At 43.3% G+C, this 24,967-nt stretch overlaps 1 protein-coding gene across 5 annotated transcripts in view; it reads left to right on the top strand.

Annotated features, from left to right (window-relative positions):
- Window positions 1-24,967, top strand: part of LOC118337060 (AT-rich interactive domain-containing protein 1B-like) — a 163,016-nt gene that overhangs the window by 112,335 nt on the left and 25,714 nt on the right. For 3 of the 5 annotated variants that reach the window (XM_035673883.1, XM_035673885.1, XM_035673886.1), the window contains 4 exons: window positions 7,807-7,893; window positions 10,763-10,948; window positions 19,119-19,440; window positions 20,542-20,724. In XM_035673883.1, the coding sequence (XP_035529776.1) occupies window positions 7,807-7,893; window positions 10,763-10,948; window positions 19,119-19,440; window positions 20,542-20,724 (778 nt within the window). The remainder of the gene's footprint in view (window positions 1-7,806; window positions 7,894-10,762; window positions 10,949-19,118; window positions 19,441-20,541; window positions 20,725-24,967) is intronic. The other 2 variants (XM_035673888.1, XM_035673887.1) reach the window with 1 other exon arrangement.

Genomic DNA, 24,967 nt, shown 5'->3' with positions numbered 1-24,967 from the left:
GGTCAAGCCAGCCGTTACTAGGGTGGCCATTCGTCCGCTTTAGGCCGGACAGTCTGGCTTTTAAAGGCCCTGTTGGCTTCAGGTGCAGACTTAAGCCAGACACTCATTTGTCCTCCTTTTGAGAAAATAACAAAAAAGGTCTGCCTTTTGACACATTACCTTGTTAGTTTAATACTTATTGGCTAAAAATGTGTGTCAAAATAAGTAATTTCATTGGTTACATTTTCGTGTCGTGACCTATCAACACGAATGCTAATTCTTAAATATTCAAATGAGCCATGGCTGTTGGATGGAGCCATGATCACCAGGGGCTGTGGCAAAGCCTGTAGCATCTGAAACAGAAAGGTTGGGGCTGTATTTTTTTACCTTTTGGGTCTATCAGATAAAACATTAAGAACAGTTCTGTATGATGTTTATTAGACCAGCTAATCTGAATGGAAGGGCCCACGTTGTCATGAGCTGTACTTTGTATATTTATGATTTTAGCGTATGTGTATGTGTATGCACCTTTTATTTAATCGCGTGCAAACTTAACAATTTAAACCGGATCATGCCCAAACAAATATCGTGCTTGGGTGTTCCCCTTGTTATGCAAAGTGTCCTCCTTTTTGGATGTGAAGGAAATGGGCCATCCTACCAAGGTGGGGCGATCACAATTAAAATTAGGATAATTTTTTGAATTCCACATTAGGAGTGATGGGTTGTTCCAACATTTTGGGGTGTAAAAAAAGGGCCGCATGTATCGGAAATTGAGGATTTGACAATTATCGATATCGGCAGAAAGGCCGGAATATCGGAATGCCCACAGTAGTTATAGTATATTATATAGTATATACACAAACACACAAGGGGTGTTGTGTTCGGGAGGTTTTGGGTGGTGTGTGTGGGTTTGGGTCTAGGTAATAACATATATATATTTATATACCTATACAAATATATGTATAGATTATTGCACGGAGAAACTTGTCTCAGTTTGTATCTAGCAACGATTGTTTTTGCTGTTATCACTAAAGAGATACTAATATCAAAACAAATTTTCACCAATTAAGCTCTGTTTTGTTAACTGATAACTGATCATTTTAACCACTTAAAAAATTAAGTAGTAACCTCATGTCCCCATCACCATGCCAATGTGTGTGTTTGTTTTAGACTGGAAGGCCGTAACGAGACAAAGTAAACTAGATTTGGACTGTCTGTATTTATGCCCGTTTTCAGATCTGGTCTGTGTTTGGTGGTATTTTCATCTCTCTGTGTGGGCCTGTGTTTACACATTTCTGTCTGCGTGTCTGCCTTGCTTTGAGGGTCAAACCGCAATACGTTTCCACATTGTGCAGCTACTAATTGACACAGAGCACATCCACACTCCTCCATGGCACAGCTCACACTGTCTGCTGCAGAAAATCACAAATACTCATGTCTCCCTCTTCCATTTTTCTCTCTCTCTTCTCCTTCGAGGTCCAGTTAACAATGCTTGCCTACCCTTCCCTCCTTCACCTCTCCCACCCCCTCCGCCTCTCTCCTCTCCTCCCTCTTCCATCTCTCCTCAACCCTCCAAGTTTTTATTTTCTTTTAAAGAGGTGATTGGAGCTTGCGGGTGAGCGCTCAGGAGAGTTTAAGCTGTGTATCTGTGCTTCGCTTCTAGTGCTTCCAGGGCCTAGAAAGGACAGAGAGGTCATGGCGAGTGGAGGAGGGAGAGGGGAAGGAGGGATAGATAGAGGGTGGGAGATAGAGAGGGTGAGAAGGCCAGGCTTGTCCAGATAGTTAGCTTAAGGGTCGGTCCCAATGAATCTCCTCCAACCGGCTTTACATCCACTCTTGTCCTTTACATCGTCCCCCAGCGTAGCCTGTGGTTTGCTTTCAGTTTAACATTTCAGAAAATATATTTCTATCTCTAATTATGATAATGAGAACCACAGATATATTTTAAAAAATTGCAATGGCGCTTTTTCCACACTGAGGTCAAAGGTCAAACACAGATGCCTGGAAGGAACCCGAGTGATGACCTTAGATCAGGATTGCATGCATAAAAGCGGCCATTTTTAAAAACAACGTCAGTAAACGACTTCCCAGACAAAAGAGAAAAACAAATTTGCAAGCTGCAAAATATCGGACCAGAAAAGACGCCGCAGGGACATTCAACCAAAATGTTTTCCTCTGTTAGTGGTGTAAGTTATTACAAAGAAAGCAGTGGAAAAGGGTGGTGGGGTTGAGTTTTTATTCGACTGTGTTTTGCAGTGTGTGGAGCCGGGCAAGTTTTCTAGTCACACCACTCCCTAAGAGGCTGCGTGGTGGGAACACTGCCTCTGGCTGTCCCTGTCCCTCTCTCTTTCTCTCATTATTTTTATCGTGCTCGCTTTCTCTTATGTTCCCTCTTGTGTCTCACGTTCCCTCGTCCCCACCCTTTCCTCCCCATCTCTGTTTGTCTCTGCTGCTTTCGTCGCTCAGAGCGTTGCTGCGGTGCAGGCCTCCCACCGAGGAACAAGGCTGAATTTTCCATCCACATTTCTGCCTCTGTTCCTCCCTCTCATTTCTCCACATCTCTCCTCCAGCTCTCTTTCTCCACTTCTGTCCTTTTTTCCCCCCATCTTCATCCCCATCCACACACATCAACCTCCCCTACCCCCCATATATCCCCTACTCCCACATGCCTCTGTCTCTTCTCCTCCTGATGGCTGCCAGTGTTCGAAGTGAAACTGCAAAATGCCCTCCCCGCAGACATTATATTCACAAAGCACACCGTCGGCCAAAACAGGGGAAAAAAATAAATAAAAATGGCAGCTGGCTTGCTGCGTTAGCCGTTTAGAGAAATCCCATTCTAACTCCGTCCAACTGGAAAACCCTAACCGAACCCTAACAGTGCGCAATTATTTCCCTCCCCAACACCTATTTTCTTACTTTCTCTCACTCCATCGCTCTCTCTCCCCCACATCCCACTTGCTGTTTTTTAGCTTAAGCTGCAGTTTTGCTTTACTTACAGTTGCTACTCAGCATTGGAAGTAATGAGGATCTTGGGAGAGCGCTTGTTTTGCGAGCCACTGCAGGCCTGCGCTCGTCCCCTACAGGGAGAGTTAACTGGCATTAGCCCCCGGCTTGGAGAGGCATTGACTCGCACCCATTGAGATCTAAACCACCATTATTGGAGCCCGCTGTTTATCTGCCTCTTTCCCCTAAAGACACGGCAAGTAGGGGATATTACCTTGGTGTGTGTGTGTGTGTGTGTGTATGTGTGTGTGTTTGTTGGGTGGTGCAGGTGTGTGTGTGCATTTACAGCCTAAGGGTTGTATTAAGAGATGGTGCTGAAGCAGCCCTTTCTCTGTATTCTACACCAGTCTATTAGTGCTTACCGCCGTTACCTCACTTTAGCAAAAATGGCCCCCACTGCTCCAGGGGGTCGGCATTTGTGAGAAACAGTTAGGGGGTGTGTGTGTGTGTGTGTGTGTGTGTGAGAAAGAGAGAATGTGAGTGTACATGTAGGCAAGCAAAGGCATCGCTGTGTCTTGGTGTGTACACTCATGTCTGCTAATGCACACTTTCCTTTCATCTGCAATTAATAAAAGTCCTTTCATTGACTCTCAGGTTGACTTTTCTTCATTGGCATTACACACACACACAGCGTAGACACACATAGCTTCTAAGTTTAATATTACCAGGGCCCTGAAACAAAACAGAAATATGGCCACAAGTACTCTCCTTCGGCTTTGAACTTCCCCGGCATTTGCGTTTGAAACCCTGATGAAAAAAGCTTCAAAGACCACACTCCCTCTCTTCAAAGGAGACTCAGGGTTGCCTCGGCAGTCCTTGCAGAGGAGAAATTTAAAATGTGTATTGGGTTTTTAGCGAGGAGTATTATCTCCAAAAAATGCAATGAACTCCCATTACTTTTGGCCCTGCTGCCTTGTATCATGAGGGAAGAGCAGAAAATGGATGTGCTTGCTAAGTGCCTTTTTCACAAAGAGGAAATTACAGTTATTTGACTCTTCTGTGGCATTCCGAAAGAGCATCCTCGTTCTACATATCTTCCTGTTTGCTCTTGGTCTTCATGCAGCAAGTCCCATCTTTCTAAGACTCCATCAAAAAATCTGATCTGTTCATCTATAAAGCTTATTGGTCTCTGGTAGGTCAGTCTTAAGGGTAAACACTTGCACAGGTGCGCTCTCATGAATGAGTTGTGTTTGAATACCTGCATCTAAAATCACACATTATTCGGATACCGATTCCATTCTTTATATCTAGTTATAACGGATATTTTATTATTTTTCAAAGCAGTGTTCCCATTCATGTATATTTGTGTACGTTTAGATGTGTGAGTGCTCAGCTGGGGACTTGTGGAGGTGTAAATTGAAGGCCGTGGATAAAGATGCAGGCTGAGGGACAGCAAGATATTACAATGCCACTGATTGCCACATGTGGTTATTGTGTTATAGAACACCTATGGGAACACTAGCACTGTAAGTAACACACACAGATCTAAACAGTGAAACAAAGACACATCCAAGCATATACGCATATTTAAGCACTGAAACTTACATAAAATATTCAAAAACAACAATGAACACGTACTCAAAAATGCACATATACTGGCCTTTATGTACATATAAAGTTACGTATCGTACATAGTTACAGCCAGCTTACTAATAGATCACCTCAAATATTAAATCAAACACACCCACTGTCAGAAGAAGATGCCCTGATTGGTGGCAGCGTTTCCTTACTGTTTATTCATTTTACATTTTCATTCATTGCTAGCGAAGATGGCCTTTTTTCTGTGGACCGGGGAAGATATACAGTCAGCTCCTGCTGACATTTAGCTCTCTCTCTTTCTCTCTCTCAGCAGCACGTGGAGAATAACTGCACGTCAAAGATTTAGTGTATGAATTATTAATGGTACGGATTAAACGTGCCAGGACTCACTGTGGAGCCTGTTTGTTTTATTTCGACGTAATTATTTAATGGCACCTTGTTAAAAATGATAGTGTGGAGAGAAGAGGATAGGAGAGAGGAAAGCAAGGGAGGAAGTGAGAAAATGTGAGAAGAGGCTTTGTTTGGACAGTAATTGGTAGTGAAATAATTATGAAGTGCTCCGAGCTTCACTCGTTCATTGCAGAGAAAGAGGGAAGGAGGGGTGAGGCCTTGTCAGACTCAACTATAGTACCACTCCTCTCTCATCTGTTTTTCAATTTCCTCTTTCTCAACGAGGATCTCTGTGTGTCTTGTCATCCTCTCTCTCTCTCTCTCTCTCTCTCTCTCATATACACACACATGCACAAACCCACACTCGTATGTCTTTACATTAATGTCATCTGATCTCTGGTGACAATTTACATGGCTATGTAGAGAGAGTAGTGGAGCATGGAGGGCACTGTTCCTATTTCTACCCTCATAGTGCCACACACACACACACACACACACACACAGACACACAGTACAAGCTCCTGCCACCACCACTCTGCCATCCAAACAAACAGAGTCTGACAGCATAGCTGGTGCCTGGCATGCATCCCTGCACACACACACACACACACACACACAAGGGCTAGCCTTTATCGTAGGGTCCACTTCCATAGTTAAAGGGTTCAGTAAACTCCTGCTAGCGACTTCATCCTAACTACCCATCCACCCATCTAATCCCGTGCTGCAGCTACATCTGTCCCTCTGGCAACAAGTGGCCCTGACCCTCTACTAGAGGCTTTAGGCTCCTCCAGTCAGACACGTAAACACATAAACAGTGTTCATGCACACACTGATGCAGAAAGCATACGCACGACAGCACACATGCAGACTGGAGGAAGCCTTTCCTACACATAGCTGCATACACACACATAAAGAAAAGATAGAGAGAGAGAGAAGAGAGAAGGATGACATGCAGCAAAGGGCTGCACTTTGGAATTGACTTGACAGTTAAAGGATGATTTGTAGTTAAACTGTTGCAATTGGATTTACATGAAAACATATGGAGTCGAGTATAAACATAGATTAACTCCTTTATATATATATATATATAATTAGGGCATCAATAGTAATATTCCAAATATAATACATATACTGTATATCATAATAAACATTCTGAAATGGACTATTGTGCATAATGAGTCCTTTTCCTTTTTTCCTTTTTGTTTCTTGCTACTGCTTGTGTAGTTATATTTGCTTGTAATGGAGTATATTAAATTAAATTAATTAAAGTAATAAAGTACTTCTTTCACCGCTGGTACACATGCACATTGAAGCACGTAGCTAGCGTTTCTATTGTTATCTCAGACTTTTTCTAACGTTCGCACACTGACGTTTTCCCTTCCCTCCCGCCACATGGTGACAGAGTAACTAATCGAATATTCCCTCTTTGAAGCAGCGCCACTGGATCTATTCATGTGTGAGGCAGGGGGTCTGTATCCGTGTGTGTCTGTGTGTGAAAATTTCAGCACATATGTGCCTGTGTGCTCCTACGCATGTTTCTTTGTGTGTTGGAGTGTGTTTATTTACACTTGTTTGTCCAATTACTTTTACGTCTGTGTGTGTGCGTGCTTGCGTGTGTGTAGGCAGCCGGGTGAATGGAAATGTTGTTTATGCAGTTTTATGCAAAGCAATTATGTTGACTTAATTGGGTTTGTTTATGTGGAGAGTGTGCCACCTCCAGTCATGTATTACTGCTACCGTGGACAGACGCGCAACACATACAGACATACACACACATGCACACACACTCCTCAAAACGACACACTTTTTACTGTGTGATTGAATAATGTGAAGTGTTTCCTTTATAATGAGAGATATATATTCACTGTGAGTTTGAAGAACACTGTTGCAGTAAAATTGTGTAAATACAGTACTCCTGTACTCCATAATGTATCATCCTGAGTTACTTTTGCCACATATTCCTATTTTATTAATAATTTACTTTACATTTGAAGTGAACAAGTGAACATATACAGTTGTAGGGCGTCACCTCATCATCAGCAAAGTACAACCAGCGCGGTTTGAAAAAACAACCCACTCTTTCCCTTGTCCTTCCCTCTCCTCATTGTCTCAGGTCTGAATCCAAAGATAAAAGGTTAATTTGCCATCCCTCTCCTTCCTCTAGGCTAAATCAATCCACCATAGTCTCCGTCTGCCATTGTCCTAATCAGACTCTCAACTCACTATTGGATTTCAATGGAACAGGCACAGCCCAAAGACCTGCACAACCACCTAATCAATGAACCTCAAATGGCTCTGGTTTTCTATAGGGGATCGCTCTGGTTTTAATGCTTACACAAGGAAGAGGCACAGGGTCCAATGACTTGATATGTCCTCTGGAAGTGCATTTGTCATTTAACTAATAGTGAATCACAAACAACTTCATGTATAGTGATTGTTTCTCAGCTCTTGGTGTGTCGGTAAAGGCTAAATCTGGCATCAAACCCTCTAACCTCATCGCTTGAAGCTCAACAAACAAATCCAGGGCAGCCTCAATCCAGATAAAACCTCCAGTTTACTGTAATACTGATTACTCGTTGTTTTTCTTTCTGCATTCAAATGGGAGAAAACTTTTTGAACTAGGTGAATTCTGTGCCATTAAAATAAATTTAGAGAAAGACAAAAGTGGTCCTTCAGTTCTTTATTGTTAAAACAGTTCTTGAAGTTTACTTCAATTTTAAAGCAAGTCGGATGGGAACAAGATATAAATCAATTTTCCACTGACCTCGATTTCATGCAAAGAAGGGAATTCAATTCATGCAAAACATTTTCTTTTAATGTGGCAAATGTGACCATGTTGAACCTCTGAAAGCCAGTGTCTGAATCTTCATGTCCTGACTACATGTTGTTCTGCAGGTTCCACTATGGCCCCACAGAACTCTGGGAATGGGCCAGATGGAGCTCACCCGCCAATCCCCCGCTCACCTATGGCTCAGGAGAGAGGTATGTGCGTATGTGTGTTAGCCACTGGCTAGCATTTGGTATTTGGCCTTGTCTGAAGAGAGAATAGTGAAGCTTGTAAGCCTACAAGGAGCATACGGAGGTTAATGTTGTGGAATGCTATGTGTGAACATACTTGTATGTTTTTACTTTAATGAAGCTTGGTGGCTAGAAATAGTTTCCATAAAAGATGTACATTGTACATCACACTCAGATTAAAGAGGCTGTCTACTTAGAAAGTCAAACTTTTACATTCTACACCAGCAGGGGTTACATGAAGAGTAATGAAATAATTTCTCAGGGAACAAGAGGACATGGAGTGCAATACTTTAGCACTGACATGTAAACAAAGAATATGGCTAGTTTGGCTCAATGCAGGACTTTGTTCTGCTGTTCCAAAATGACTTCCTTTAGCAAGTATACCACCCACTTTACAACTTTTAGATTTCTCTACAATCTTGCAAAATATGTGTTTAAAACCAACTTTTTAAACACATGCTGGATCAAATTATAGTTGTAGTTAGTTGTTGTAGTTTAGGATGAGCAGGTGCGCTCACACAAGCACACACAGACACGAGGATTTAGCCTTGTGCTTAATTGTTTGCTAACATGGGTCATGGGAAAACCATTCTCTAGTAAATATGTAACAGTAAACATTCAGTCAACTTATCCTGGACTTAGTTCAAGTCAGAGTGTGTGTTTTTTTCATACAGCCACTTCATTTTTGGCCACAACTTGCTGCCAAAGGCTTGTAACATGAATGCTAACCCACAGGCCACATCTGCCCGCCAAACGGGAAATTGTTTCCAGCAATTATGGCCACTTCTCGAGTATTACTAAAAACAGCAGAATTGCTCATGAAAAAAAAAATCTGCATCCACACAACATTGCAAAAAACCAGGATGTAACCTTAATGGAATGACTGTGACTGCTCCCTCTCTATCACCCACTAAAGAGCAGTTAGCATCAGAGAGACAGAGGGAGTGGTTGGATGGAGATGGAGAGAGAGAGAGAGTAAGGGACTGTAAAAGGTTATTTCCCAACATGATGAAATAAAGGCGGAGATTTAATGCCGCTGTCTAATGCCTGTAAACCTCAAGCCCTCCCCAGCCCAGTCCAGGAAAACATAGCGCCGGTTAACAGGACTGGCTGTTGTTTTCGCTGTTTCCCTAGCTAGGATTAACCCCCCCCAACACACACGCCCCACTTTGCTCAAGTGCCTGCCTCCCTAAGAGCCTCTCTCCACTCCTCATTTCCATAAATCCGCTGAATGTCCCTTTTTTCCCCCACTGTCTCTCACGTTCACCGGCTGCCTGTTGTTGTTGTCCGGCTGAGAGCTTCCTTCACTTTGCCAGAAAGAGAGAAAGGTTTATGTGTATGTGTGTGTATGTTTATGTGTGTGTGGATAGGGAGAGGGAATGAAGCAGAGAGAGAAATCCTTGAATGTGTTATTTGCTTTTAGCACTGTCTGCACAATGTTCCTCTCCTCATCCATTTTCCAGGCAATTTAAAGTGCGATATTACACACTGTAATTTTTTTCTCCTCCTCTCCAGAATCCCCTTTACCCTAATGGAAGCAAAACATTACAATAATGTCCTCGCTCCTTAAACCCAGCACTCGCAGCCTAAGCACTTTCAGGCCCCAATCGCTCTTTCCCTCTGTTGTACTGTCTTTGCCTCCCACACACACTTTCTCTCTCTCTCTGTCTTGGCCTCCGTCTCTTCCACACACACACACACACACACACACAGCGTTTATTGCTCTCTTTCTCCGTTATCTCCCCCCACACACTCAGAAACACAAATATGTACACACATGTATGTGCACACAAGCATATAGTGAATACACACATTGAGCATTTTTAAACTTATATCTCCCTCCTCACATTTTGTCATGCACTCTTAGCAGAAACAAGGAATTATACGAGTGTCAACTTGCACTTTCCAACTCCGTTGTTTCCCTAAATCCCAAACTCACTAAAGAGTCAGTCTGTGCACGCTCATTCAACAAAGCGAATAGCTATCAAAGTTTACAGTTTAGCGGGCCCAATCCATTTACACCTAATCTGCAATACAGAAGCCTCTGAAACACAAACGCACACACACGCACACTCCCACATACCCTCTCTTTTTCCCTCAATGGCCATCCAGCGACCTTTCCCCATTCGTGGTGGATTGGAGACCTTTCTGTGGGTTTTAAAAACGAACGTGGCGGCTTGAAAGAGCGAAACCCAAGCGAGGATCGCTCCAAATGTCAATTTGAATGGTGGAGGCGAGTTTGGGCCTGAGAGGCTTTGACATATCTATTGACAGAACGGCTTAGAATAACATAGTAGCCATGGTCAAATCACCGGCTTACTCTGTGGAGAGAGGAGCCCACTTTTTTTTCTCTCAATTGTACCCATTCTTTCATACATACACACACACGGACTAAGCTTTTGAAAGCATACGTATGTCTTTAAGGCCAGATAGAACTGTGCTTTTGCCACTGATAAAGCTCACTAAACATTTGTGTGTGTGTGTGTGTCTGTGTGTGTAGGTGTGTGTGTTCATTTGTGCTCAGGGTTCCTTTTACATGTCATCCTGTCCTTTTTGTGCATGTTTTGTCTAATACCCACTCAATGCTGTGTTACTTACTGATGTGCATCTACGAGTAACAGGAGCCAGTGCTTAGGTAAAAGATTAGGGCTTTCATCAAAAGGAAGGCTCTCTTTACACAAGCAAATTAAATTAATATTCCAATTTTTTGAGCTAGAGAATGGTCACAACTGCCCTCGCTCAAGCCCTCATTCAACAATTGGTTATGCTGAGCAGCTGAATTCACTGCTGAAGAGTGTCGACAATGATTCCTCTGTGTATTTATGTGTTTCAGGGTTCATGTCCAACATGCAGAGGAACCAGGCTAGCTCTCAGTTTGCTCCTCCTCAGTCCGGACCTCCTATGTCCCCCCACCCCTCACCTGGGGTGGGGGGTTCGTTGTATCCTGGGATGGGTCCCTACACCCAGAGTGGCCCCTCAGGCCCTTATGGACCTCAAGGATCACAGTATGGACACCAAGGTTGGAGCCTGTTTGCCTGTTTCATTCAATGAAGAGTTTTATTGAAGTTTATTAAAAGCTCTCACTCCCAAACTGTCCCCTAGCAAGCTTGCTGGTTGCTAACAAGATAATAAGTTTGCAGTATATTCAAAAGACATATTTATGCAGTACTCCAATACAGGAGTGTTGAATAAACCTGGATGGTTCAACATGACTAATAAGCTAATGGCACAGATTCACAAGTCAAAATTTACCAAGTTTGAATTCACTAATCTCTGCGATTCCATTGAAATGAATTGTTTTCACTATGAAATTTTGCCATTTAAAATGGAGGTGTGACCAGTAGGCTTGTTCTGACTGCCGATTGTTTTTTTTTATCATCAATCATCCTTACAACGATTCCTTTTCCTGTGCTGATATTAAACTGTTTTAATGAACTTACTATCAGAAGTTATAAAAATTATCTCACAAATCTGCACCCTACTGTGCATTTAGATATGTTTCTGGACAAGTGACGAGTACATTTTAAATTCTCAATTACAAAACAGTTTGACACATCTCCGTTCTCCATAAAGTGATCGGATCATATATCGCAAAGTCCAGTGACCAAGCGTTAACCAACCAGATATAGCTGCATTTCCAGCAGCATGTTTCAAATGTCTTTACTGGAGTGTTGGCTTAGAGCACCTGAGCCAATGATGAGTGTAGGTTTGTAACTTGACCAGAAACTCAATCCATCCCATTTCAGTGTATTCTTTTAAATCATTGAGTCCTTGGAGCCAGGCTCATTGAAACAACATAAAACAACTCCTGTCACTCTTTAAACGAAACAGAGGGTGGTTTAGAACATGATTTAAGAAATACTATTGAAGACAAAAGTGAGAGAATTTGATTTCCCACAAGGTACGACTCCTTTCAAACTTTATGATGAATTACCAATTAAGAAAACCACTATCAAGCCCTCTGTTGACTTACTGTGTTGACTTTTACCTGACATCAGATTTGTTCAACACAACAACTTGCTTTCTGACTTATTAGAGTGTTGAATACCCTGTGTATCATTCATTCAGAGGGGTTATAGAGGAGTTTGGCCTTAAATAGGAAAGCCACATTTGTCTTTTTTGATGACTGTTGGCCCTCATTTCACACTCACACTGGGCCTTGACATCAGTGTCATTGGTTTCAAAGAGAGTTTGCTAATGATTAATACAAAAAGACTAATTTTGAAAGACGTGGCCATCTTCTGTTTCTGTCTCTAACTCTTTCTACAGCTCCCATTCACACACACAGATACAGTCTTCTCTCGTCCTCTGTGGTGGGACTCACTGCGGGAATTAAAAACCCTGCTTTCTGAGGGTGTGACTGCTAGAATATTTATGACACACTTGAACCCTGGACGGACCTCTTGGCCCTCCTCATGATAAGATTATGAGGTAGCTCCAGACAAAGCGGACTGACACGTCGTGAGGTTTATCCACTGAATGATGATGTCCGATCCTGTCGTCAGGCTCAGTGTTTTAATGATAACCTCACAGGAAAGCATCCAGTTCACAGTTATTTAAAAACAAAAGTCACTAAAGAGTTTAAAAGAATATTGCTTTACATTTTAATATGTGTAGCTAACTAACACAATATATCCAGTTAACCTATTAGACTTCTCTGCTAATTCAAGCTGTCACTGCAGTTGTACCAGATTTTGTTAACTAATTTCAGAACTATTAGGTTAAAGTCCTCAGTGTGATCAAGCAGTAATCTTTGGCTCAGTTTACCGCAGTATATAGGCCTGTTTGGTAAATCAGTCACATCAACCATCAATCCAAGCATTTTCTGACACTCGAGCAAAAAAGAAAAACTTGGAGAAAAAATAAACCACAGATTCCAGGAAATTTGGGAAAAAACTTTGGCTCGCTCTCTATAATTAAGCATTCTCCGCTCGCTTGTTTTCGCCATCGTACGACTCCCGGCCATCCAACAAACGTTGACATCTGCTGTTGTACTTCGTTTTCTGCCTTTGGCGACACACCAGACGAAACATTATGGTATTTTTTGGTAAATGTGTGTTTTAATGTGTCACCTTGATAAATGCGCCCATCCGTGCGTGTGTTTTCCTAAAATTGCGGCCTCTCCCTCGCATTTGTTAATGTTGATTAATAGCCCTAATGCATTTGGTATTTGGTCTCCCTTCTCCACCCACTCTTATCTCTTAATGTGACTTTGGCTGGGCTGACAGCCCAGTAAGCAGAGAGAGAAAGAGAAATAAAGTAAGCAGAGAGCGAAAGCGAGGCGGACTAGCCTGGAAGAAGCTCTGGAGGCAGATGAGCGTGAAATCTCACTGGGATGACAGGAGAGATGTTCCCTTCAGAAACAGTGAAACAGCTCAGGCCCACTGTCTTCTCATCACAGACATATTCAGTATATATATATACTGTAGATATGTACACTTGCACCTGCATCTATCCCGCATTAGTACTCTAGGATATTTTCAGACAGCAGTGCAGCAAGCACCTAAAAAGTGGCGCTTCTTGAATGGCTACCTTTGTATCTTCACACTGTACTTTCCAGAAAAAAACATGGTTTCTCTCTCTTTTATTACCTGCTGTATCTACCTTTCCAAGTTCAGTTAATTGTCGGATTCAAACCATGGGCTGGTGCTGCTTTCTTTTATGTCCTTTTTAATTATTATGTCCTTTTTTTGCTCCTTTTTTAAATGACACGAATACAGTTATTTTTTTATAACACAAACATATACATAAACATATAAATAACACATACAGTAGAATTCAATACCGTAAATAAGGTCAGATTGACCCTTTAAACTGGTAACTACAAGATTATCTTATTTCCTTTTCTTATTATCTTATTCCCATCCTTTTGAGAACATGTTGTCCTCATACAGAAATTGTTAATACACAAATAGACACACGTTATAGGCAGGGCCCAATTCTTAGAGGGCCCTTCAGGGGTCTGTGTAGGGTGAACAGGGCAAACAGCTGCTGGTCATTGTTCTTAATGACAGCTCCATCTGCTTCCCTTCCCTCTCCCTAGCGCACTAACAAATTAGCCAGCCATTAGCCAACACAGAAATGCACTCCCAAGTTTCTGAACTCTGCTGTTTTTCTTGGCATGTCTGCCTATGCTGGGAGAACCCAATTCTTGGGCCTTTTTGTTGTGTGTGTGTGTGTGTTATAAAATTTTCAGCAATCATGCTCACCACACACACCAACACTTGTGAGATTGTAGCTCACCAAAGAGCATAAAAACTGTTTGGTGTTGTGTAACTCTTTTATCCGACGCAAAAACGAGCATAGTGCAGCTTGTGTAATCAACTACATAAGCTCCATCCAACATACAGTTATGGTGATACATGAGACTGCAGGAGGATATGGCCCTTCTACAAACAGTACTAAAATATTTAGCAGTTATTTCCAGAGATCTTTGATTAGATAAGTCTGCTTCCTAGACTGTAACCAAAGGTTTTCTTCTAGACTGATGTAAAGTCAAACCCTGCCAAAGCCCCCCCCCCCCCCCTTTGCTGTGTTCTCACTGTCTAAATAAGAGCTCTTACAGTGAGTGGACTGCCCAGTATTTCCAAAATATATTTAAGCTGCTAAATGTTTATGGCTGTCCTTTAAAAGCCCTCTTTATCCGAAGTTAAACTGATCTCATACTGTGTGTTGTTATCAGGCTCTCCTCAGGACTCAAATGACTCCAACAGCTGTTTTCAAGACATGCATTTGGACATGATACAGAGCCAGCATGTTGAGAACAGTGGACACACAGACAGACGGGGGAGGAGGATATCAGGCCATTACAGGAAAGAGATTTGGAGTCTGTCTCAGGTCCGCTCTCTCTCCCACCCATCGCATAGTGCATAGCTCCCTCCACCAAACCTCCACCCCCACCCTTGAGGGGTTAAGCACTCCACTGGTAATGACCATGCTTCAGACAGCACTTTTAAGCCTTGGTGCCTTGCTGGAGCCGCGGTGTAATTCAGCCAAAAAAGCCAGCGCCTGGGGGAGGGAGTGGAGTTTTTCGAAGGAAATTGACAGTATGTGGAGCTCGGCAGCCCCAAGGCGCACCCCAGCCCTGCTTAGGCTCAGACAACTTGCCGGGGAAGGTGCTGAGGTGGCTGGGAGAGGATGTAGGGGCCTCTGGCAAGAGGAGATGCTGCAAAAAAAAATATCCATCCCAGCAAGTCATACATGTGTTCTGCAGAGTAATACTGAGTTGTGAAATTAAGATTTATTTTCTCTATGTCAGTTGTCTGTCGTCACATTATTGAGGGTTGTGAACTGATCTTACTAATTTTAAGATATTTAAACTTCAAGCATCAGAAACAGTTAACATTATGTTTTTAGTAAAAGAATGTTAAAAGTTGGTGTATTATAGCACCTATACTCAAGTTTAAAAAATGTAACTTCTGAGTAAGATGGAACGAAATGGGTACCAGGTTGTCTTGTTCTTGTCAACACACTATATTTCCTTCTTGCTCACCTTTCTAACCGAAACCATCTTGCTCCAGTCACTACCACATCCACAAAAAGCAAGAGAAAAATGCTGTTATTCATTTTTTTTATTTGTGTTCAGCCACATGTGGACATGGACAGTCTGCCCTGCTCCTGTCCTTGGCAGCTCAAGCATGCAGCCATGTAATCTGCGTTTCAGTCATTATTGATGGAGTTCACAGATCCTCAGGGCGCGTTGGTGCACCATCATACCATACTTCACTGTAACTGGGAGAATGACTGCCTCGGCTGTTAGCATTGGACGGTCCAGTCTGCTGAGGAAGCAGTAGACGTTAATCTGCTCGGTCACACTCCAGCTCTCCCGCGGGACTGCGGGGATTATACCCGGCGCAGGATATAGCGTCCACCGAATGCGTGACCGTGCCGGGAATTTCCATGTAATTGTGAACGAAGCACCATGAGCTCTCCTTCTCCTCCCCTCCACCTTCTACTCCCCTCCATCGCACTATAAATACCACAAAACTCCCCAAAGGCACCAAATGCCCGAGAAGCAGGCAGAAAATCAAAACTCAGCTATAAGGACGCGAGAAGGGACAAATAAGAAATGGCATCCTCCTTGTCCTCTTTTCCCCTTGTCCCTCCTTGATTGGTTTCCTGAGTAGTATTAGTAGCATGCAAAGTAGGTGAAGCAGATGACACACTTCTGTGCAGATATGTTAATGCTAACATGTGCAGCTAAAACTGCAAATTTTGTTTGAGTTTGAGCAATTGAATTTCTGAGCACTTAGATTGTGTTTTTTAAAGTAGGAGTTTTCACCACAAAGCCACCAACTGCTCACAACTCATAATACCTTTTTGAAGCCACTGTCATGGCTAAGAAAAGACCCACAAAAATGTATTCACTTCCTAACTGAAGTCAACTGAAAGATGTATGTTAGGAGGGACATTAAGAAAATAATCTTAACTCTTCTGACTTTGTGAGCTTGTGATGATTTCTTTACAAAAGATCAGTCTTTCTTGATTATATAATGTGGCCAAATTGCCAATGACTCTCAATGAAGTCTCACGTTTTTTTTTTGACAGTGGGCAGAAGAGGCCACTCACGACTTCTATGTTGGCTTTTACAGCCACATTTTTTGTGTGCCAAGTCAGGTTGCACTTTTAGGCCAACAGCATGTAATACATATTCTTTTCTTCTAAGTTTTAAGTAACACCATATGGAGTCCTCATTACTAAATTAGATTACATTAAAGTAAATTTCCAAATAATAACACTATTTTGTTTATGTTAAAGATGTTTATGTCCATCTTTGTTGTTAATGTTGTAATTTAAACATGATACATGATACATTCTGTAGTAATCTGTATTTTGCCTCCGCAATGATCCAACTTCCTCATGTAATGCAATCTGAGTGGCACTTCCAAAGCCTTAGAAAGCATGAATGACTCTTATAAAAACACCTAGAATTTCAGGGTTGAGCTCTCAGTCATTTTAAAAAGTGGGTTAGTACGCTATCTGTCCTTGAAGAAGCGCTCTGGCGCAGTACCAATCCTTCAGGAAGTGAATCATTCTTGTCAGGATGGAGCATAACTCTCATAGGAAAGCTTAGCATTAACCCAGTCCCACAGCCACTCTGTCTTACCTTTGTCAGCAGAGGCAAACATAGCCCACAACTAGAACATTTTGAATGGTAGTACATCAAGACTGATAAGTTCTCCCAATGCAGGGTGTCAACTTAATGATGCATTTTTTCCAACACAAACCTCTTCAGTTAGATTTGGCTTAGCATCTCACCCCCCGTCCAGTCAAGTCGAATACAGTCTCATGGAAACTTCCAGACACTCACTCCCACTTTTGGGGATTTTGGCACAACCGCCAAAATGCAGATTGTCCAAATGGGACTGTGTGATATAAACAACTCCCCGGGAGGTGTGCTGGAGCCTCAGTCCGTCACAAGGGCCAAAAACCACAGCGTGTCCGCCCAGGCTATTGAGAGTGTATGGCAGGCGGCCATGACATGGGACTCAACAGATGTCCAAAGAGGGCTGAGAGAGGTCGCTGACTGCAGCCTTGTTCATCTGCAGCAAACCGTCCACCCGAGCTGAGAGGAAGTAAGCTGCAGGGCACCGTTCCCAGGATTTTCCACAGCGTTGTAGGCAGTCTCATATGGGAGGAAGAAACATGGAAATGTGGCTTTCAGTGGTTGCAAGGTCTCAGAAGCATTATATATGCATTCACACAGACAAGCGGATGGACACACACACACATACACACATGCACTGTACACCATACATATCCTCCTGTGTTCGTTAGCAGACATCCTTTCTTCCTGAACGCTTCCCTATTATAGCCCCAAACCCCTTGACAGGTGTCAGCCGTACTCAGCTCACCGACTCACCAAAGCCTCTCCAGAAATAATCCGCTTCTTCTTTTCCCATCTCCCACAGTAGATTTCATCACAATTTCTGGACAAATTCAACCGGAGCTGCTGACTTTTATGGGAAAGACTTTTATTTTGATTCAATATAAATCCTATCTCGGGGGTTGGGGGGGGCAGGAGTTTTTTCCCCCTACCTTTCTGTTGTCTGTCTTCTTCTCTTTTCGCCCCCACCCTCTGCTGCTTCCTCCCGCTCTCCCCCTCTGTTGGACTTGCAGGCTTATGTCATGTGGAAAGTGTCTTCACTGAAGCAGCTCGAGGACACTGAGAAGCCATTTCCATTTTCGGAGATGTTTTTTCCCCCGTGTGGAATATTGTCATTCAACTTTCCCTCGTTTGAGCGTGCGGAAAAGCCTTCAGGTTTTAAAGGGACTTGATCCCCTTTTCCAGACATATTCTCAGAGGATTAAGCAGTGAGGCCCAACTAAAGCACCCTTAATCAAATCAAAATAAATAGCCCCTTTCACAATGGAGGATGCCACATTTTCCATTTCTATTTTGCAGGGGATTTGTCCCAGGGAGGGAACATCACATTGGAAAAGGCCCAGTGCCTGCAGAAAGAATACAATACGATGTGCTCTGTGTATGTGTGTGTGTGGGAGTGTACTGCACTTACATGTACAGTAGGTGTGTTTTAGTGTGCCTGAATGTATGTACATGTTGTCTTTCACAGCATGGCGATTTCTCTTTCTGCTCCTATTGCAGCTGGTGTTGGAGTGGAGCTGAGCTTTTAGAGCCAAAATGGAGGGGTTTAAGTGTGCCTTAGGAAAGCTTCTGGCATTGCGGCCGTGTGGCACTCCAGGGCAGCAACAAAGCATTTACTGCAGATTAGAGCTCCTCTCAAGTGTTTCACAAAGTCAGCCTTAAGCTTGGCAATTGTTCCTAGGGCCATCCGGCAACCTGCAGCTTTGAAAAATGTCACCACACCCGGCCTCTGCTCGAGGTTATAGAGGTTATGAATCAGAATTCAGTTTTGTGCTTTATATTCCTCATTCCTCATCTGTCACAGGATTATTTGCTTGATGGATGAAATATTTGTATGTGTCACTGTTGTAGGTATAAAGGTATCAGCTGACAAGCACTTGATAAACACTCCATTTCTCTCAAATGAAGAAGTGATTCATAGCACCCAACTGCGACTACAGTATTTTACAGCAGCCATTTTGTGTCATTCTTGTAAGCAATCTATCTAATTGAAGTGGGAAGTTAAATGTCGCAAGTGACAACAACCCATGTTTTATCTTTTGAGTGACATTGTCATCATTAATTGCGGACTGTCTTCTTCCAGGTAACTATCCACGGCCCTCCAACTACAGTGGGACTGCCAGTACCAGCTACAGCGGCTCCAGCCCGGGAATGACCAACAGTCTGGGAATGAACGCTAGCAGCCCCATGCACGGCCAGGGTCCCGGCCAACCCATACCTGTAGGACGCAGTCACGGACCGGGCAGCCAGAACAGGGTGTACCCGCCCATGGCTCCCAGTTCCCCCAGCATGCCCCAGCAAGCTGGGCCTGGGATGGGCCCTCCTTCTTTGGGTAGCTCTAACCGCAAGGCCCAGGAGGCAGCAGCAGCTGCCATTCCCGGAACTGCCAACTCAACACACAACAGGTAAGCTACAGCAAGTACTCAGGAGCCATAATTCCTTAAGGAAATCTTGTGACACTTTGTGTGGCTTCTCACCTAAGGTTTGTATATATACAGTGTGTTTGAATGTGTGTGTATATATATCATAGATAGATAGATAGATAATAGATAGAATAGATAGATAGATAGATAGATAGATAGATAGATAGATAGCCTAAAAGTGATCCCAACAAAAGAGAAAAGAATGTTGTAAAAATGTATGACAGCAGAAATGGCCCAAACTCTTTTGTGGGACTGAGACCATTTTACTTGTGGTATGCTAAAATTAGGGACCAGCAAGGATCTCTATCTTACATCACTCTCTGCAGGGTTGTCTGTGGGGAGGTGTGCTGAAAAGACCACAGAGAGTATCTGTGCCACAGAGTTTGTCTTTTTTTTCCAAGAGTCTTTTCAGATGTGCAGGCAAGAGTTCGTTCTCAGGGGTTCCACACTTCTATGAGCCATTTGCGGAACCATCCCTATTTTCCCACATCTCATAAAGTGCCTGACATTTTGATAGCTGGCACTATACACTGAGTGCCATTTGTTGCACAAAGAGAGATATTGGCTTGTGTGAAGACTGTATGGGTTGAATACTGCACTGTCAAAACATAAAAGAAGAAAAAAGCAAACCACAGGTTTGACTGTGAAAGCACCAGAGACAGAGGTGACACCAAGCACCTTAACACAAATACAAAGCACTTTGATGCTATAACAGTATATGAGTTAAGGGATATTACTTTTCCATCAGGGTTGGTGCTTTGAATATATGAGTATTTGTAGTGTTGGAGACCAGGGCTGTTACGGGATTGTGTGGGCAGTAAACTTTTGCTGAACCCTGCCGGGGGAACTTGTGAAAACATGGCCGTCTTCTGAGAGGAAGGGTGGATTTCTGCACTTCCCTCCAATCGGTGCTGGTTTTGCCTAACAATGCATCATGGGAGCAGTCTCTCCAGCATTCTGCAGGCTGAAGTGGCAGATTAACATTTGTCAATGTTCATTCCCATTTCTGATGATGCATGAGTCAGACTGAAGACTGTGAGCCAGTGATGATATTTCAGATGAAGTTTCTCTTTTTGTCGGGAGTCTGTCGACGCCGGTTTGCAGGCAGCCTCCGTATGCGAGGCCCACAGCCCAGATGCAGCCACCGCAACCTATCTACACCCACTGGCCCACACCTCACCCCGCCTCTACCCGTTCACCACTTTCACCTCCACCCAGACCCCACCATCCACCCATCCTGCCACCCTCACATTCACAGCACTATAGGTAGGTCCACCACCCTCAGAGCATGTGTGTGTGTTTGCCATTAAATATATACTGTTTATATGTGAATGTGTTTGTGTGTCATGTGAATAAACTTAATGGAACCTTGTCAAGCTAAACAGAACTGAAAGTGATCATGATGATATTTCTCACAGGCTCCCTCTGAGATCAAAACAAGAAGAGTCATCATTGTTATCATTATAATTGCCATCATCACCTTGATCATCACTACAGTCATCATCGTCATGTCTTAGTCACTCTAGTGAGCACATACAGTATGATGCATGGACACACACAGACACACTTACAGAGTGTCACATTGTTTTGGTGGATTTGGGGGGAGGGGGAGGCTGACAGTATGTGTGATTAATTACGCACTTCAGGGGGGGGCCCGGTGCTATTCCCACACACAGCAATGCAAATGCTGGCCGAGCCATTAAGAGATGGCTGGGCTGTCAATAAGAAGTGGCATGACATGATCCCCACTGCTGGGACTAATCAGACTGCCTGTCAGTCTCTCCTCACATTCAAGACACCAGAGAGGTGTCGCTCACTGTGGTGCTGCTGGAAGACAAGGCTCTCTCCCTCTTTCTCACTCTGTTTGTTTACATATCTGTCTTAAAAGTGTCCTTGTGTCTTCACCTATCTCTCCAAGCTTTACAGTGATCAGTTTTGATTCACTATCTGGTGTAAAAGCATCCCTGGGTTCCATGTCTTTGCTTGGTGTTTACTCTCTCTGTTTGCCATTACACAGTCATTAATGTGTTGAATGTTTTTACTGCATCGCAATGATCGCATTTGAAGCAAAAAGTCCAGTACAACGACAGCTTTTTCTTTTGATTTTCTGCCGGAAATCTGTTTTATCTTTCTCCGTTCAGCGACGGCAGCTGTCGCTGCTCATGCTAACCAAATTGCCACTGTGTTTATTCAGAACACAGCCTCACTTTCAGTGCACACCCAAACACACACTGGATGTTTAGTTTACACCTAGCTGGTGTAAAAAATCTACCAGCTAAGTGAGATTTTTAGTTTTCACAGCAGATCAGTTCTTTTTTCAAAATATTGGTTTTTTTCTTTATTGATAATACAGAGTGTTTACGACAAGACAAATGAGTTTTCTGGTAGAAAGGTTTTTTTGACTGATTTAAAACATAAAAAGGGCCTTAATGTTTGTTACAATGGACATTTTTGCAGAATACTCCAGTTTCTGTGCTGCCTGTCTCACTCTCAGAGTTTTTCTTGTCTGCTATCACTCATTCTACCTCTTTCATCCATCCCCGTCTGCTTCTGTTTTCTCTCCTCCCACCTGTTTCACTCTTTTACCAACTCTCCCAACTGTATCGCCTTCTCTGTCTCTGTGAGGCTCTGTTATCCTACCCCGACTGTTTTATCTCCCTCACTCTTTCTTCCTCCCAATTTGCTTTTTGTTCTCCGCCGTCTCCAGCACAGCCTTGTTATGTTTTTCTTCCTCAGATCCCACTTTAGAACATCTGAGGGAGATCAGGAGAAAATTGGCCTCCGAAAACCTGCAGTTAAAGGCTCCAGTAACCCGTTTGCTCTCCAGATCTCAGCGCAACATTCTGAAACATTCAGACCTAGTTCCTCTCTGTCTGAGAAACAAGTTGTTAGTCGCAGCATATGTCTAGTTTCACTCTTTGATGCATCAACCCCGAGTGAACTGCCACAGACACCCGCTCCCGACCTTCCAAATCAGGGGCTAGTTAGCAGTGATGTCATTCGCTGGTCCCCTCTTCTTTTCTTCATTTTCTTGAACACGTCCTTTCACTACATCCCCACTAATAATCCCTCTACATTTCCACCTCTCATCCCCCATCTCCATCCTCCCCTGACTCACACACACCCTCACACACTAGTAGACACACTCCAGCTTCATTACGCTGAGTGAAAAGAATGCCAAATGAACAGAGGAGGGCCACTTCTGGTATCCCATGGCTGCAGGCGAGGGTCGTGATTAAATCTTCATAAAGTCTGGCGTGAGTGTTTTTTTCCCTCGAGCCCTCTTAGAGTTGTGTTTTTTTTTTCCCGCTTTTATCTGTTAATCCATTTGATTGGTAGTTGAGGGGAAACTGTGTTGACCTGGAGAGTTTTGGGAATCCTGTTGCTCTACTAAAAGTTTTTTAATGACAAAGTTACATAATCTTGCTCAATGTAATCTAGGAAATGGAGTTTATTCTGCTGCTGCACTAACCACAACTCACTTTGAAAAAGTAAATGTAAATGTCACTTGTACATGCAGTGTCACCTCATTTCAAAAAATGGATGGTGGTCAATCTTTAAATCACATATTTTTCTGGAAAATACCGTCAGTTTCATGAGAAGTTGACTTTTTATGCGTACCAGGCTGCCAGTTGTCAGTATGATGAATTGCTGTGTAAAAATTCTGACATGTTATGTTCAAATAACACGGACGATGTCAAGCCTGTCAGTGTGGAGGAGGTACAAGTTTGTTTGGAAGAAAGGTGCTGCACAAAATTTTTTAGGGGCTGTGGATTGATGTTGAGGTTTTTTTTGTTTGTTTTTTTTTTGGTTTTTTTTGGAAAAGAGAAGAGAACAGAAAGTATTAAAAGGTATAAGCTTTTCTTGGCAGCAGCTTCTGAGGACAGAATTGGCTTTTCAAATGACTTTCCAGTGCTGCCGGCGACACTCTACAAAAAGTTCCTGGAGCTATAGGAACGGGCTCTGTCGAAAAAATAAGCATTTAGTATAAGAGCAAAGCTCGGGAAAAAAAAGAGCCGTAAATCAAAGGGAAATTGAAGGGAGAAAAATGTTGGAAGAGGGAAGAAGAGAGGAGAGGAGAGTGCTCCCAGGCAAATCCTCGCCAAATAATTCATTTCTGACCTCCTTAGTAAGTAAATTTGCTAAATAAATAAGAGCAGCGCTTGAATGTCAAGAACGGGGGATGCTGCCTGTGGCGCTTCGTCGCTCGCAGTCTTGGCAGTGCTGCGGAGTGCTCTACTTTCATTAGATGGGCAAAATAAATGGCTTCTCCTCCATCCATCCTGAGCTGTTTGATGTTTAGAAAAAGGGGAGGAAGAAGGAAAGAGTAGCTTTTCTCTGGATTTAATATGTTAAAAGCTGTCCTTTTATTTTTTGTTGGGGGTTATTCTGGCCTCCCCTCTGTGACTGTGTGTGTGTGCGTATGTCTATGTGTGGTGAGTTGAGTCAGGAGTTTGGAGGAGCTATGAGCCCAAGCTGCCCTGAGAACAGATTGGGTCCATATATAATTCATGGCCTCCAGCCGATCCACTCCATCCTTCCATCCAGCAGCCCCTCCCTGGCTCCTTTTTCCTCTTACTTTCTTCTACACACTCTTACACACACACGCACACACTCACACAAAGCAGAGGGATCGATAGGGAGGGACGCTCAGCCATCACACACTCCTGCGGTCCCTGCGCTTCTGCTGTCTCGTCCAGTTAGCAGCGCTGGGAGGCATCAGCGCGGCCTGTCACCACGAATGAAGGACAAAGGCACTGCCACTTCTAGAGAGACACTGTCAGCTGGTTGGCTGGCACCTCGTAACCATGGCATCCCCTTGGCAACAGCTCCCACCCCGCGCATGAACACAAGGACACGCTCAAACACACACTGACATACACACACCCACTCTGCCCATGGTGTGAAAGTGGCCTTCTCCGATGCCCTTCACACATGTGGACAGAATAGCAAAAGGAGTAGAGATGACTGTGTCTGTGTGTGTGTGTGTGTGTGTGTGTGTGTGTGTGTGTGTGTGTGTGTGTTGTGTGTGTGTGCGTATGTGTGTGGAATTAGGGAAAAACAAAGGAGAGTGAAGGACAGCATGGGTAGAGCATTTAGATAGAATGAATAGAAAAACAGTAAAATAGTAGTTATCACTTCAGTGCCTCAGGTTAAAAAAAAAAACAACATTGTGCATTTCAGAGGTCTTTAGTTCAGCTGTGTGAGATGATGGGTTTTCTGCCCTATTGGTGTCTGGACAGGCCAAACAAAAAATTGAAAACCAAAGCTGAATTTTCATACATTTGTAATGTGGTGTCAAAACTCTTAACTCGTAACTTTTCTTTAAAACCCCTAGAAAGAAAAGAGAGAAGGTGGACTTGCTCCCTGCTCTGTTTCTCTCTTTTTTTCCTCAGGCCACTCCTTGACAACAAACTGAGAGTGCACTGGCCTGATGGTGTAAGGATACAGAAGATGTTTCTATGTTTCTTACTTAGCGAGTGTTTGTGTGCGCGCTTGTGTGTGTGTG

Source organism: Morone saxatilis, unplaced genomic scaffold, assembly GCF_004916995.1.
Source record: "Morone saxatilis isolate NCDOM2014 unplaced genomic scaffold, NCSU_SB_2.0 Contig3, whole genome shotgun sequence".
Classification (NCBI taxonomy): domain Eukaryota; kingdom Metazoa; phylum Chordata; class Actinopteri; family Moronidae; genus Morone; species Morone saxatilis.
Note: the sequence above shows the minus strand (reverse complement) of the source record. Positions and strands in the feature narration are given on the sequence as shown.